Consider the following 16196-nt stretch of genomic DNA (forward strand, 5'->3'; position numbering starts at 1 on the left):
TGTGTTTGAATCATGGTATTCGTTAAAATGAACAGTGTAACACCAACAGAGGTTTAAAACAGAACTCTATTAATAAAATAATGCATACAACTGTCTTCAGGAACAAATTATGCTTTCAAAAGCTACAAATTGTGATTCACATGTCTGTTCTCAGTAAGAAAATCCTTTAGCTATTATTAAAAATACATTAAAATCCTTCAAAATTTTGATGAAGCCATTATTTACCTTTTGTTTTTAATTTAATTGTCAAGTGTGCTTCCAATGATTTTAAACATAGTATATATCTACAAAGCAAGCAAGACTTTATAGCTTTGAAGACTTGAAATTGATTTTTAATGCACCAGCTTTCAAACACTACAAAGGCTGCTCTCTGCTGATAAAGACAGTAAACAAGAAATTGTCCTTTAAATGTTCCCTTTAATGTTTTTCTTTAATTAGAAATCAATCAAAAAAAAAAAAAAAACCCTCCAACATTGTGACATTAAAAAATTAAAATTAAGACATTAAAAAGTGTTTAAGGCTTTTTGACACACGATGCATTCAAACTAGAATGAAAACTTGTTACTTTAGTTTACTTCTGTCAGTTTAGAATTTATTTCTTCACTCTGTAAACACTATTATTCAAGAAATAAAAACAAGTTGAGATACTTTAGCACTGAACACAGCTATCTGTATTGTGTAGAAATGTTAAAATTGAGATAAAATAAAAGTAGATGATTTAAAAGTACTGAAGTAAAATGATTTTAATACCTTTGGATTATTTTAATATATTCCTTTCCTCTAATCAAACCAAAGCCTATTTATGTAGATTAGTTACATCTAGAGTCTCATTTATCCAACCTGTATTTATCCTTTGATCACAAAGCTTGTTAACTTAAATGGTCTTTTATTGTTATGATTCGTTTTCCCATAATTATGCAGTTTAACTGCCTGATTTTTTTTGAATAAATATATGCAAACGTGCCAATCATATACAACAGTGTTATGCTAGATGCTCAATGAACTGCAAGAGCCATTTCAATACAATAAAACTGCCTGGAAGTGTTCCAGGGCAAGGACTGCAAAAACCAGTAATCACAGTGTCACTAGAACTAGTACAGGCAAATACAAGTGTGTCGCATGTACCAATAGATGGTCTGAAACACTGCCTGAAACTCATTTCACATGTCTATCACTGCAAGAACTTACAATGCATCCATCAGAGGTCCCACCCACACTACTTGTAATGAGAGTTCTGCTTTTCCCTTTTAGAGTCCTCCTTTGGCATGCAGTGGAGACTGCAGCACGCAGGCACACAGCAGGGAACAGGATGTAATTAGAAACTCTTCTGTTACGGGCAAAAGTGTTTTATGAACCAGAGGAACTCTGGTCTGACGCATAAATGACAAAGGCAGTAGAAACTTCCACAGATAATATGAAATACTGTTCACTTGAAGCATTTACTTGCCTAGATTGCCTATAGGGCACAAAACTGAAAATAGATCAGCATGGGGGTTCAAATGGGCGCCATCTCCTCGCTGCACCAAAAGTAAGATGCAAACTGATCTTCATGCTGCCTTTCTGCACAAGCAACGTTAATAATTGGCTGAAACATTTCAGCATCATCTATACATGTAGACTCCTCAATTTTTAGGATGAAGTATAGGGAAGTATTTTCTTATTTCAAGCAACTGCTCTCTTTTCTATACAGTTAGCTCTGTAGTTTATGCAATTCAGTAAAGAGATGCTTCTCTTGTGACCTGAATAATCAGGAATTGTATCAGAAGCCTTTGGGAATAAGAAGGAGGTTATTTGAAGCATTACCTAATATCCTAATTAACAGAGACATTCATATGAATTTGCTTGTTCTTGAATGTAGTAGTTAATACTGAGCATTTTATCTAAAACACTTAATAATTTATCTATTTCTTTCTCATAGGATTTACAGTAATTAATCCAGAATCTTCTTCTGAAAAAGACTAAAGTATAATAATAATAATAATAATAATAATAATAATAAAGTTGTATTTAAAAGACCATGACAAATACATTACAAGAGCTTAGAATGCACTCTAGCTAAGATTTATTGCAGTCAGCATACTCCATTACATCCTATCATATCCGGAAAAGCTGCAACAAATAGTTAATCTCCTTGCTGCCCTCTTAGAAAATCTAATAAATGAAACACACTCAAAGAACTTTTTCCGAAATGATACTGCCACTCTCTTCCTAGTATCTACTGTTTTTTATTTATTTATTATTTTCCTATGTAGCTAAGAGATTGCATTCCCCTGAGAGCTTTATTTTTTTCCTATATTCTCAAACCCTTTAGCATTAATTTGACCATTTCTCTTTAGCTGAAGTAGAGATACAATTGAAAGCATAAAGCTCTCAGACTATCTGCTGTAAAAATTTGTCCCAACTGCTCTACACTGACCTTTTGACTTCGATACTTTTAAAGATAAAAATGGAACTGCTCTGGTCAACAAATCATTGTTTAAGTTCTTTTCACAAGAAAATTCCTACCTGTTGGAAAACACTAGTAGCAAAATGTAATTGCTTTATATTTACAGACACTCCTCAATCTTAAAGCAACATCTCAAGACCTCTGCCGTGCATGCTATATGTTTTCATCAGAAAGAAAATAGCAGCCTGGATACATACATTTGCAGATAATTTGGCAAGACATTTTAACTTTTAGAGGAACACTGAGGAAAGAAAGATCAAGCAAGTTCTTTCAAAATATAAATGCAAATATTACTCTGTATGTTAAAGCTTCTTGAGGAGGAAGATAATAAAACGAAAACAAAATCCCAAATAGATTACAGCCATATACAGTGACCAGAACATATTCTCTCATTCATACTTTTACCTTCTTAGAAAAGCAAGTTTGTACCTATGCCTTTTTATCAGCAAGTGATATTTTCAAATAGGCTAACCTAATTACAATTTTCCGTATATCAATATTTGCTGATTGTTATGATTTTTGCACGTTTTTTTTTAAATTATGAAAACATATGAAACAGGATTCATATGTTCAATGGAGTACTTGATTTCCTCTTGCAGCTGCACACCTGATTGTGTTACAGTTCACATCATAGAGTTGAGACTTTCTAAATTCTAGTCTCATCAATTAATGTCTGTAAAGATTCTGTAAGAAAACATCACAAAAGGATGAAGTCAAAAAATAACAGGCCTGATCATACTATTCTTAGTTGCACTATGTAAGAATCCTAGTCACAATTTACTTCAATTCACTGAAATAATTAATGAAGACAAAATTATGCTATTGACTGATATCTGAGTAAAACCAGGCTTTCTTTTCATTGTGGGTAAGAATAACAGAAACCTGGCCAAACCTGCTGTTAAAAGATTACTCATCAATCAGTCATGAAAATTGCACTGGTAATTACAATCATGTGTGAAATTTACCAATTAAAGTTAGGAAATAAGAGTGAGCACCAAGATAAGGAAAGCTCAGACAACTTTAAGAGCTACTGAGAGGTGAGACCTAGTAGATGCTGTATGACTTGTCTCATCACTTATTTTAACTCTACTTTCTACTACTCTCATAATTTATAATACAGCAACTTCTAGAGAGACATTATTATTCTTAATTTATTGGTGACCAAGAATTCCTATCGTGGCAGTATCAGTTTCTTTCTTAGATCAGTGTTCTACTTCAGTCTCTTAAGTTGTCTTTCTCCATGTGTTCTTATTGCTTCGTATTAAAGCATTTCATCTTGGAAAAGTTCTTTAGATTTCACATGGACCTATATATCAGGAATGACCCTTTTGAAATAATGTTGCTATAAACAATATTGTCAAGGAGATCAAGATCAGGGCAGCAATAACGCAAAACAGGGCACAAATTCTGCTTCTTATGCATATTTCAGCAACTGGACTGGACACCACACTTTGCTCTGCATTGTTACACTTGCTCCCAAAATGAATGTACTTTGTCACAGCATTGCGTAGTGGAAGAATGGAATTATGCTTCACCCAAACACAGAAAATGTCCTGTCCTGCAATTCTTGTATAGCTAATCCCAGTACTGACTTTAATGAATAAGTAAACATAAAGCTACAGAACTACAGAATACAAAATCCTACTAATTGCAGACTGCATTTACACAATGCAAGCATTCACAGGAGTTATTTTGCAAGACATCTGCCCTTGCCAGATTGTAAAAACTACCATAATTCATCTCAGTCAGGCTGTTCTGAAATTTCATTTTATGACAATCCTTAGATATGGCCCTAGAATATATTCAAACATGTAATGGGTACAAATTTGTCAATCTGTAAATGTGTAGAAGTGCCCCTGTGTCCTCTTGGTGTAAAATATTAATTTCTACTAGCTGTAGTGAGAGAGAATAATATTTGCAGCAGGAGATACAGAAATCAAACTTACTACCTCTGATTTTAGACAGGAATTTTAGAACACTGAGAACAATGCAACTTCCGTAAGGAAAGTAAGGAAAGTTGCATGCTTCTTTTTTGCAATCCTGATATTTTTGAGCTGAAGTTTCTCAAAGTAAAGCATGAAATGATATAGTATCTAAAGAGAGAGCAGTACTAATGTAGCTCATGTTTTTATTTCCCCTGAAGATTGCATCTTCTTAGTACTACCAGGCACCTGGCAATGAAGCTGCACTGGGAGTTAACAGTAATCTGTTGACACATCGTAAACATCGGGTGCCTGAAGTATTAAGAATGATCTGTACTTTATCTTAAAATGCTACAGGACTGCCTGGTACAGCAATTGAAGTGGTTCCCAGCTTGAGATCTTCTTGCAGAACTGCCATTCTTTTTTTCTCTGGGTTGTATATCAAAACCTGTGGACACTACTTCCCTTATTAACTCCTGTCTCATTCCTCATATATATCCAAATCTCTCCAAGTTGCACCGCAAGAATAATAACAAATCTCTAGTCTTTGCAGTAGATAGTTTTCTGCACTACTGTCATGTCACTTTGAAAAATCTTTTTCCAGAACTTATATATTTAAGGAACCTATTTGTTCCCCTGTATCCACTCATTCTTATATGCTGGAATCCTGCAGGAAAGGAGACTGTTACTTGTTCATACAGGGAAAGGCTTCCCCATAACTAACACAAACTGGTCATCACATAGCCTTTTGTTATGAGAGACGTGAACATACACATGTATGTTTATACATTTTTCACATATATATATATGTATGCTTTATATATACATATTTAATATATCTTCTTCAAAATAAAGCAAAATACTCTTTCTCTTTGACAGAAGAGTACATGAACTTGATGTACTCACCAAAATGAGATGAAGAGAATTTGCCCAGTAGTCTTTGAGATCTCAACTGAATAGATACTGCCTGTCAGCCACGTAGACACTTAATTTTCTCCAACCTTCCCCATTTTTCCCCAGTAAAAACGAACAGTTTGGACTCCAAGTAATTGAAAGACTGCATGGAACATTTAATGCGATGGGGAGAATTGTATAGCTCTTGTCTGTATTTGAATGTTTTTCACTGAGTTACTCTTTGAAAGCACTGCTTCTAAAATATGTTTAGAATGTGATTACTGAAGTAAAAAACAACAGAATGTGATAATGTGTAGTTGTTCTAACTGCACGGTACATTATTAACGCTGTTCTTTATACACATCAACCTCACGTGCATGTCAAATCACAAATGGTCTATTTTCAGAAACCGTAGGCAGTTGCAATTCTCTTGTAAGCCAATAAATGCTAGAGGTATTCAGCATCCTTTTCTATTTATCCAAAATTTTACACGTACCTGTAAGTGTGCATGTTTAAATTATTTAATTATTATAGTAACAAATGACTTCTCTGACTCATATAAGTAACACACGCAATCATTACAAGTAGCTGAATGCTACAAAGTAGTGAACAAAGACACAAGTTGTTAGACCTCGTGACTAGTGAATAACAGGAATCACTCAAAGAGAGGGAAGATTACACTATTCTGCAATATATATGCAGCAGTATTTCGCTTCTAGTCCTCTGGGGTGAGTCTGAAACCCACAGCCACTAAGGAACAGTTTACCCCACAGGTATACATCGATACAAATTGTGCTGTCTGTAGCATAATTTCATTAGAAATCACAAAGCCTATTGATGTTAACAGCCCCTACTGAAAAGGAGAAGAAAAAAAAAAAAAAAAAAAAAGGCAAGTACTCTTATCAGGAGTGAGAAAATTTGCATCTTTCCGACAAATAACTTACTTGATTTAAAATATTTACAGACTCAATTGGTCTAAGTAATAATGAAACAGTATATGTATATACATATGTATATGCACTGTATATAAGGATATAGATATATATAGGTAAACAAAGTTTCTAATCAGTATCTAATTCCTGTTACAGAACTTCGCCATTTTCACTTGCTGAGAAAATGAGAGTGAAGGAAAGCAGTCTCATAGTATAAATAATATAGTGTGAGATTACCACGATTCGGCAATATACCTGGAAAAACTCAAGTGAATATTCGCTAGGGAACACTTACACAACCATTTGGCTTTTTCTTACTGAAGTAACGAAGAAAACTGCCGTTTTGAATTGACTAATGAAAGGAGATGATAAAGCAGCTGCTTGGATTCTGTATCTTTTTTTATCCACTGGCTATACTTTTGATTCCTAACTGTACAATTTGCTCTTCTTGTGTTTCCTGTGATATGTTAGATCCACAGAGAGGACTGATCCTTTACAGCTTCTCTGTGAGCTTGCAGTTTGAATTTTATATGACGCAGAAATGGAAGACCAGATAGAAAGTAGTGTATACATACTGAATTCAAATTTTATATAAAATTTACTCTAGAGATGTAGAGATGGAGAATACAAAACATATTTCAGTAATACAAAATTAGAGTGAAGAAGGATCAGATTTTCCCCTCTGACTACTTTAAGTCTGGGCCTCTCCTGAACTGAAAACAACTGCTCTGTTTCACATGATGGTTTTGTTTGGTTAGTACAATTACAAAGTATAACATTAGTAAGTACATTTGAACAGGTGTTCACTGAGGAAAATGAATGTTTCCTAATCTACTTGCTGGACCATCTAAGTATCCCATGCTATGTTGCATATTCAGGGAAAGCAAGAGTAAAATAATTGATATGCCTGTATGTGCTGTGTGGAGTTATAGTCACCATATCGAAAACTCTTACAGAAACCACAACACACCTTTTTAAGGGAGGAAATTCCTCTTTTAGCTTTATATAGACCTCAGGAAAAATAAAAAAATAAAAAAATCATGACTGATATTATACACTGAACACTGTAAAAAAGGTACCATATTTTCCATAGGGATTTTACACTTCAATCGAATTTTTACTACTCAGTAGCATCAATACATTAATTAATTGCTTTATATAGGCATTACATGGTTGTAGGAAAGTAAAATTATTTGGTTCTTAGTAACTATTACACTTGCCAGTAGGTTAAAAAAAAAAAAAAAAAAAACTCTTTTTTTTTTTCTTAGCATTCTGACCACTCCATTTTACAGTAAAAAAAAAAAAGTTGACATTACTTAAACATGTGTCATTGAAAGTTATTTATCTCATAAAGCATGAATTATAAATCAAATTATCTCTGGTTGCGCCCTAACCTAAACTCTTTCCTGAAGTGTCACTTTTTGTTAAAATCAATTCCAGATTTTACGTATTGCTCTGCTCACCTAATTGACAGCAACACAAATTCATGATAGGCATAAAATGAAATTGTTTCTGTGACATAACTCAACTCAATAGTGGGTTGAGGATCAGTTCACAGTGACCTTGTACAAACAGCCTTTACTTTTTTTTTTTTTTTTTTTCTTTTTCTCCCTGTTGAAAATATTCCATTTACAGGCTATCAGTTACTGGAATTTTTGTTACTTAACTGATGGACACTTCTATTTAGTTTAAAATGTTAGATGCAGCTGGCAAATAGAACATTCAGTGATCACAGACTGTAGGGTAGCATAACTCAAAGGTACTATGAATTTTTTTTGGTACATCAGGTATCTAAAGTGCAACTTCTTTCCCAGTAGCTGCATACACAAAGTGAGTCTGTGTCACTTCTGATTCACTCAGCTCATTCCCCTATGACTCAGAACAGCATATTAGGAGACCACAGGACAAAACAGATATGACATTTCAAATATATTTAATAGTCATTATCCAGAGCCTGCTTTCAATCCAAACGTTAAAAATCACTTTGGAACATACCTGAAGTATTTGAACATTAAGCTGCATTAATCATGAAGCAATACTTTAAATTAAATCAACTGGAGCCAAATTCTGCCCTCACCTTCACTCTATGAGTGCACTGCTCTAGAATATGTCTTCTGAGTTTGAATACCTGCTAGAAATTAAGTCAATTGATTAGCATCCTATGTCCAATGGTCCAAATTCTGCCACTTCTCACATTCACGAAAGTCGGTAGAGGACAGTATGGATATAACTGACAGCAGAATGCAGCCCAGCTGTAATTTCTAAATGTAATTTCTTTGGTAGAAGACACAGCATGTAAGTCTTTCACTATAAAGCAATAATCAATATTGACTCAGGCTACTGGAAATCTGACTAGTTGTTTTGCTGTTTTATGACAGGACATGAGCTTTGTTGACATTTAGGGTTAGGAGGGAGTCACCACATACATTTTTTTCTACTTGACTAAACAAAAATTTTTGGTTGTTTATGGGGAGAGGAGGAGGCAATGGGGCCCCGATGATACTGCTCTTTGTCAAAAATAAATATTTATGCATATATATTCTAAGGAAGGAAATTAAAAAAATTAAAAACATGCATATTGAAAAGAAAGCTTGTATTTACATACAGGATTGGAGGGCTATAATACACTGTTGCAATAGATGTCCTCAGTGGGTAGAGTTTCTCACATGTCCTGTCACTACAGATGATAGGACTGCTTTGGAAACACCCTCCCCCATCTCCACCCCCGAACCAAAGCCAAGTGAAACCTGTAGAAGCGCCCACTTCTATCTGATGACCCTCTAGGAAATTACCTCAAAGTGCCCCAAATGTGTTAAATGCCTACCTGCACCCTCACACGCACCTCATTTACACTGCCGTAACTCCATTTGTTTCACTGGGCACTTACTTTTGAGTCACAAAAGAAACACCTGTGTAACAGCAGAACCAGACACATCAAATGTGATCTGTTTCCACTTTTATTAAGTCCACCTCTATTTAGTGACTCGGGTTGATCCCTTCAGTGGTGTCTTACAGCAGATTTCACTGCAGACAAAACGTAAAGTTAAACCAGCGTCTATAGTGAGGTCCAGGGAATTCTAAAAGTCTCCTACCTGAATTATGGACATCCGGCTCGGGGGAGCCTCGCTGGCGTTAGTCCCTTGCCCTGTGAAGCTGGTGTGGCAGCCCACATGTCCCTGGGGTACAGTCAGGTTGTTGGAGGCGGGCTTCAGGTACATCACCTCAGACCTGGGAGAGCTGAGGGGCAGGCGGGTCTGGTAGTCAAAGTACATGGGTGAGGTGGCCAGGGATGGGCTGCTCACCACGTTCATGACATTGAGGGGGCCCCGGCTGTCCTCGCCCTCACTGGGCACCAGCATAATGTCATTCTTGCTGATCTTCTTCTTCTTGCCCTTGCCCCCTCCACTGCCACTGCCTCCTCCTCCCCCGCCACTGCCTCCCCCTCCTCCCAGCTGAGGGTGGCTATACTCGGCAATGCGACAATTATAGGTGCGGATCTCCTTGTTCTCTCGCTTGCACTTCACAGCAATAGTGATCATGGCAGCCAGCAAGATGATGGAGACAGTGCTCAGGGTCACGATCAGGGGCAGCGACAAGTCCCAGTGCGGTCGCCGATGCTGCTCGCCATTCACTTGTGGCTCGCCAGCCTCGGGAAGGGGCCCTGCCAAGGCCCTGACAATGAGCTTGGCCACCGCAGAGAGGCTGGGCTTGCCATGGTCACTGACTTTTACCACTAGTTCAGCCACAGGGCTGAGCTCCTCCCAGTAGGGGTGCAAGGTGCGTATCTCACCGCTAGTGGGGTCCATCTCAAAGAGGTGCTCCTCATTGCCTTCCACAATCTCATAGGTAAGGCGCCCACTCTCCCCAAAGTCACTGTCCAGGGCACGAACGGTGCCCACAGGATAGCCCACCCCAGCGTTGCGTGGCACCTGCAGCTCAGCAGTGTCATTGATGAGGGCAGGTAGGACGATGAGGGGTGCGTTGTCATTGACATCGAGCACAGTGACACGTACTGTGGCGTTGCTCTCACGATGGGGTGAACCTGAGTCCTTGGCCAGCACACGAAACTCGAAGTGTTTTGTCTGCTCATAGTTAAAGCTCCTCAGGGCATAGATAGCACCATTGGTTGGGTTGACAGAGACATAGGTGTAGATGGATACGTCACCCACGTGCCCAGGCAGAATGGAGTAAGAAACTGTCCCATTTTGGCCCAGGTCAGGGTCTTGCGCCAAGACAGAGCCCAAATACTCTCCAGGGATATTGTTCTCGGGCACCTGCAATACATAAAGATTCTTGCTGAAGCGGGGTGGGTTGTCATTCTCATCGAGGATTCGGACAGAGAACGACTTGGTGGAGTTGAGTGGGGGGTTGCCCCCGTCACGTGCCACGATAGTCACATTGTACTCATCCTGTGCCTCACGGTCCAGGGGCCGGTCAGTGACCACAGTGTAGAAGTTGTCATAGTTCTCCTCCAATGTGAAAGGGACAGCTCCAGGCCCACCACCACCTCCTAGAACCCGGCACTGGAGCTGCCCATTCTTACCTGAGTCACGGTCAGTGACCCGCACAAGGGCAATGACAGTGCCTGGTGGGGCAGCTTCACTCAGTGCTCCCTGGCGAACAGAGACAAAGCCAATGGTGGGAGCATTGTCATTGCGGTCAATGAGGCGGACGGTGACCTTGCAGTGAGCAGGGATGGGGTTGGGCCCCAGGTCTCGAGCCTGGACATCAATCTCTATGAGACCACTCTCCTCATAGTCCAGGTTGCCCTTGACACGGATGAGGCCACTCTGTGGGTCGATGCTAAAGAGGTCACGGACACGATCAGGTGCATAGCCACTGAAGGAGTAGAGCACCTCACCGTTTGTGCCCTCATCAGCATCAGTAGCATTGAGGTCAATAACAGCTGTCCCTAGTGGTGCATTCTCTGGTAATTCAACCACATAGGAGGCTGCCTCAAAGACAGGGCTGTTGTCATTGGAGTCAATGAGGCGTACATTGATCTGCACCGTGCCCGAGCGTGGTGGGTCGCCACCATCCAGTGCCGTCAGCACCAGAGTGTGGTGGCTCTGCTCCTCACGGTCTAATGGCTTCTGGATGACCAGCTCCGGAAACTTCGTGCCATCACCGCGGGACTTCACGTCAAGAGAGAAGAGGCCGTAGTCATCACGGGTTAGAAGGTAGGTACGCAGCCCATTGTCCCCAGAATCTGGGTCGTGGGCACTGGTGAGGGGGAAGCGGGTGCCGGGTGCAGCATTTTCTGAAATGTCCATATCCACTTGGTCAGAAGGGAATGTCGGTGCATTGTCGTTCAGGTCCTGGATTTCCACCTTGATCATGCAGATCTCCTGGTCATTGGCGAACACCTCAAGGGACAGCTGGCACTTGGTGCTGCGCCGGCACAGTGCCTCACGGTCGATGCGTTGCTTGGTGTAGAGCAGCCCACTCTCCCCATCCACATCTAGGAGGTGAGGGGCCGAGTTCTCCAGCACCCGGAAGGTGGACTTGGGGCCGCGTCCAGGGCCACCGCGCTCAGCAGGCAGCAGCCCACCACCTGCTGCCCCCGCCGCCAACCTTGCATCGCGGCCAATGTTCCCGATGACCGTGCCTGCTCCCTGCTCCTCCGGCACTGAGTAATTCAGGTTCTTCAGTGTCAGGGCAGGAGCCCAGCAGAGGAAGAAGCAACAAACGGAAAGGTACATCCCCGAGCAGGGGTGGGGGGTGGCAGCAGCTGCAGCGGCGACCAGGGTCGTCCCTGTCTTCTCTGCCTCCTGCACTAGGTTTGCTCTTCCTCCTCCTCCTCCGTCGGCTCTCTCTTTTTTTTTTTCTTTTTTCTCCTCTCTCCCCACCCCTATATTTTAAGTTCCTGAACCTGTTGCTCTAAAACATCTGCAGAGACACAGGATGAGAGGCAGCAAATGGACCATGTAGCTCAGAGGGAGGGAGGGAGCAGACGGAGGGGGGTGGCGGAGGAGGGGGGAGCAGCTCCGGCAGCGTCTCAGGAAGCGCTCGCCGTGATTGCAGTCCCCTCACAGTTACTTCGGCAGTCCAACTTCGGCAGTGGGAGGATTGCAAAAAAAAATCAGAAAATTTACAAAAGATCTTCTCCTCCGGGCAGACGAAGCGTTCCCGATCCTTGAATGTTTGCAGACGTACAAAGGATAATAAAAATAATAAAAAATCAGCAACGGTGGTTGTGTTTCTAAAAAATGATCAAAAAAGATTTTTTTTTTTTTTTAATACGTGTATTCATATATACATGGGAAAAGGGGGTGGTGGCCACAAGTCTGTAAGCAGGGGGAGAAAAATCTTATTCGCTACTCATCATTTGCGATGCAATTGATGGAGTGGAGGGATGGGAGAGAGACAGAAGGGAAAAAAAGTCTCAGCTTGTTGGAGGAGCCCTCTTCGTGTGCAGTGAGAGGCAGTGAAATGTCTGATTGCACCGCGGGGCTGTTGGCTTTCAGGGAGTGTTTTGCTGCATTTAGAGATCTAATCTTGCATTGCTTGCGGCGGAGAGCTGCATCTCGCTGCCATCGGTATTTCCTCCTCTATTTCCAACACCCTCACTCTTTCTTTCCCGAATCAAAAGGCAAGGGGATGAGAATGGCAGAGCAAAGGATAAAACAAATAAATTAAAAAAAAAAAACAAAAAAAAACACAAAAGCACAAAAAACTAGTGTCCGGATTTGCAGTTCCCTTTCTCTCCCTCTACTACCAGCCTCCCACTCGACTAATAGGATAGGAGAAAAAAAATAGTGAAAATCAAGAAACCCATCAACTCATCATCACCATTAGCAGCAAACATGTATCTTTTAAGAGCAATCGCGGGCTGCGCTAATCAGATGCACGCTCGGGTTTCTTTAAGACAGGCCAGCAGCCGCCGCCACCACATCCTTTCTCTGTGCGTCTATGCGTGTGTGCGGATGCGTGTCTGAGGAGCTGCACTTTTCTCGCTGCAGTTTAATCCCAGTTTGCTTTTCTCTCCAGTCGAGAGGAAATCAACAGGCAACCCATGGCTGGACGCATAGATTAAACAAGAGCGCGAGAGAAAGGAAAGGACTGGGGGGGAGGAGAGGGAAAAAAAAAGAAAAGCACACTCTCTCTCTCTCTTTCTCTCTCTCTCTCTCTCTCTCTCTCTCTCTCTGTCTCCCTCTAAAAGGAAAACAGTCTCTGTATTCACAAGGCTGCGCTGTCAAGTGCCTCTCTTTTCTTTCTATACAGCATCTCCTCCCAGTGATACTGCCGCCTAGTCCTCTTCATCCAGGGGAGGGGAAGAGAAGAGAAAAGCAATCCCGGTGGTGAATAAAGTGGCAGGTCTTTTAATTGCCTGATTCACCTACATTAAACCTATGCAGCTCCGTGGCGGGGTGTGATGCATTTTTGCAGCCCCTTCAGGCTCTTGTAGTCTCTCTGGGCATCTCGGTAATAGTGCGGAGCGCAGCGGCAACGCCAGATGCGTTCACCCTGTCTGATTTACCTTTCCCCGTAAATACTGGGGAAAGGCTACTCAATTTTGTTTCAGATTCTTCTAACAACCAGAAATAAATGAGTGGCAGACCCCAAATGCAGGTGTTCCAGGCTGCTGGATGAGTCAGATCCAGCGGAACAAATCACATTCACTATCTCCTCATGTTCCTCCTTTCACAGATATTAGTTGCAGCTTCTCCCTAACGCTTCTCTGACTCACTCTATAGACAGAAATAATAATAATAATAATAATAATAATAATAAGATGTATGTTTTGGAGGGGAGGGAGGGGGGGAAAGAAAGAAGAAAAGAATGAGAGAGGGGGTGTCGGATCCAGCTACACTTTTACTATACCTCTTTCTCCGGGAGACTGAGGATCAGGAAAACAAGGCTGTTATCCACGCACTGGCACAGAGGCGCGTCTGTCTCCTGCTTTGCTGAGTGTTTTTAAACCACCTTTCCTCAGTGTTATGTGTGCAATAATCAGAGCTCTTTCAGATTAAAGGAAAAAAAGAAAAAAAAACAGAGAGGAAAACACCCCAAAGCAACATAGGTTCCCAACACACAGCTCTAGTTCCGAGTCTCAGTCCTGCACTGCTTTTTCTCCTTTATTTGAGTCCGGACCCAAAGTACAGAGTTAATGCTGCAACCTGTGGTGGAAAGGCTGGCGAAAGCCAAAGCGAAAACACAATTTCTTCTCTGCCTCATTGGTGGGTGGCCCCTCGCAAACAGACGGTCGCCAGCCTTAGCCAGACGGCACGCAAAAGGAACGCCGACTCCCGATAAACCAGATCCATGGCACCAGCCGCCCGCAGGGAAGTGGAGATGCAGCGAAAATTCAACAGTTGGAGCCTCTCTCTGCCTCTCACTCCCCCCCTTTTTTTTTTTCTCCCTCTTTTTTTTTTTTTTTTTTTTTTCCCCTCCCTGTTCCCCTCCGCCTCGCTTCCCTCACTGCAGCACTCGCGGGGCCGCCTCGACGCGCTCTCCCAGCGCCGCTCGCCGACTGCCTCTATTCACCTCACGCCGCGGCTTAAACATTGATACGGATTTCCCGTCAGCCAATCGGAGGCGGCGGTGGCGACCGGCCCCGACGCCTCCCGGCCAATGGAAAGCGGCGGGCGGGCGGGGGGCGGGGCAGCGGCTAGAGCTGGGTGTCATTGATTAGATTGCTTCGCTGGGAGTCGTGCAACGTGCGTGGTGCTAGGGATGTGGGGCCTCGAACCCGAGCAGCACAGCTTCCCCAACCCTTCCCCAACCCACCTCCCTTTCCCCTCGCAGGCCTTTCCTTCCTTAATGCTTTTTTTTCTTTTTCTTTTTCTTTTTTTTTTTTTTTTCCCCTTTGCTGTTATTTTATTTATTTTAATACGTATTAACAAGTCTTCCGCGATGACGGGCGGAGAAAATAAGGAGGAGACGCGTAGGGCGCACTCCTTCTTCAAAGCACTGAGAGGCAGCACCCGAACCCCTCCGCTCCCCCCGCCTCCCCGGGGACTACCCCCGGGTTGCAGGGTGGAAGTGGTGGATGGGGGAAGCCCGCCCTCCCTCCCCCCCCCCCCCCCCCCACTCACTCCCTCCAACAGCTCTGCAAGGAGCCGCCCCGGGAGGGTGTCGCCCACCCCGAAGGGAATGAGCGTGGGAGCAGCGCTGCGGAGCGCTGGGTGCGGTGCGGTTCGGTGCGGTGCGGTGCGGTGCAGGGCGAGCGGCCGCAGATCCCTCCCCACCCGGCGCGGCACAGTGCACTGCGCGCCCCCCCGCACGGCACGGTCCGGCACGGCACGGAGGGAGGTTTTCTGGCGCGGGGGGAGGACTGAGGCTGGCAAGGTGAGAGCTCGGATTGCCGGAGTGCCGGGAGGAAGCTGCCATTTGTGAGCTGTGAGTGACGAGCGTGTAAGTAGCATGAATCATTTAAGGTTAAAAAAATAACGAGGGGGAAAATCAACTCCGGAGCAATTAGAAGGCGCTCCCGGCGGTTATTTTCAGAGCGGCTTTTGTAAGGTTCGGTTTAAAGAAGCTGCTCTGTTGCCTTCCTCAGTAGGATAGCCTCCAGCCTATTCGGTGCCCATAAACATCATCCGACTTGGGAAAAGTCTTGCTAATGCATCAATGCAATAAGTGCTCTTTCTGGACCCATCTCCCATCCTGGAGACGTCTCTGTAGCTCGGGCACGGACAGGATGCCCTGCAGAACAGCCATCATAAAACCAAGCTGTGTTAAAATGCAGTGTATAAATAAACCATCATACGTTAGCGGCAGCGTAAAATCACTGCTCTCAGATGTGCCAACTTTCAGTGTGAGAGCGACAGACAGACGAAATAAAGGAAATGTTTACAACATGCTTTGCTTTCCGAAGGAAGGCTTCAGATTGGCTGATGAAAATCGGCGTACTCGGCCAAGTCACTTATTCGGAAAAGTCACTCATAAAAGCAGGAGGGCTTTGGAAACGTAGCTAACACCAGAGCCAGACCCTGGGCTGCCAGGGGACCTCGTATCACCGCAGCTTGAGCCCTGTGCTCTCCTTTCCTTATCCCTTAC

General features: G+C 42.7%; 1 protein-coding gene across 1 annotated transcript in view; it reads right to left on the minus strand.

The window, feature by feature from the left end:
• Positions 1 to 14666, minus strand: part of PCDH17 (protocadherin 17) — an 89608-nt gene extending 74942 nt beyond the window's left edge. Inside the window, exons 1-2 of the mRNA XM_085215777.1 lie at positions 14019 to 14666; positions 9287 to 12329 (exon numbers count right to left, since the gene is read on the minus strand). Of these exons, the coding sequence (XP_085071903.1) occupies positions 9287 to 11896 (2610 nt within the window). The 5' untranslated portion in view covers positions 11897 to 12329; positions 14019 to 14666. The remainder of the gene's footprint in view (positions 1 to 9286; positions 12330 to 14018) is intronic.
• Positions 14667 to 16196: the final 1530 nt, after the last annotated feature.

The sequence above is a fragment of the Meleagris gallopavo genome, chromosome 1 (genome assembly GCF_905368555.1).
Source record: "Meleagris gallopavo chromosome 1, MGAL_WU_HG_1.1, whole genome shotgun sequence".
Lineage (NCBI taxonomy): Eukaryota > Metazoa > Chordata > Aves > Galliformes > Phasianidae > Meleagris > Meleagris gallopavo.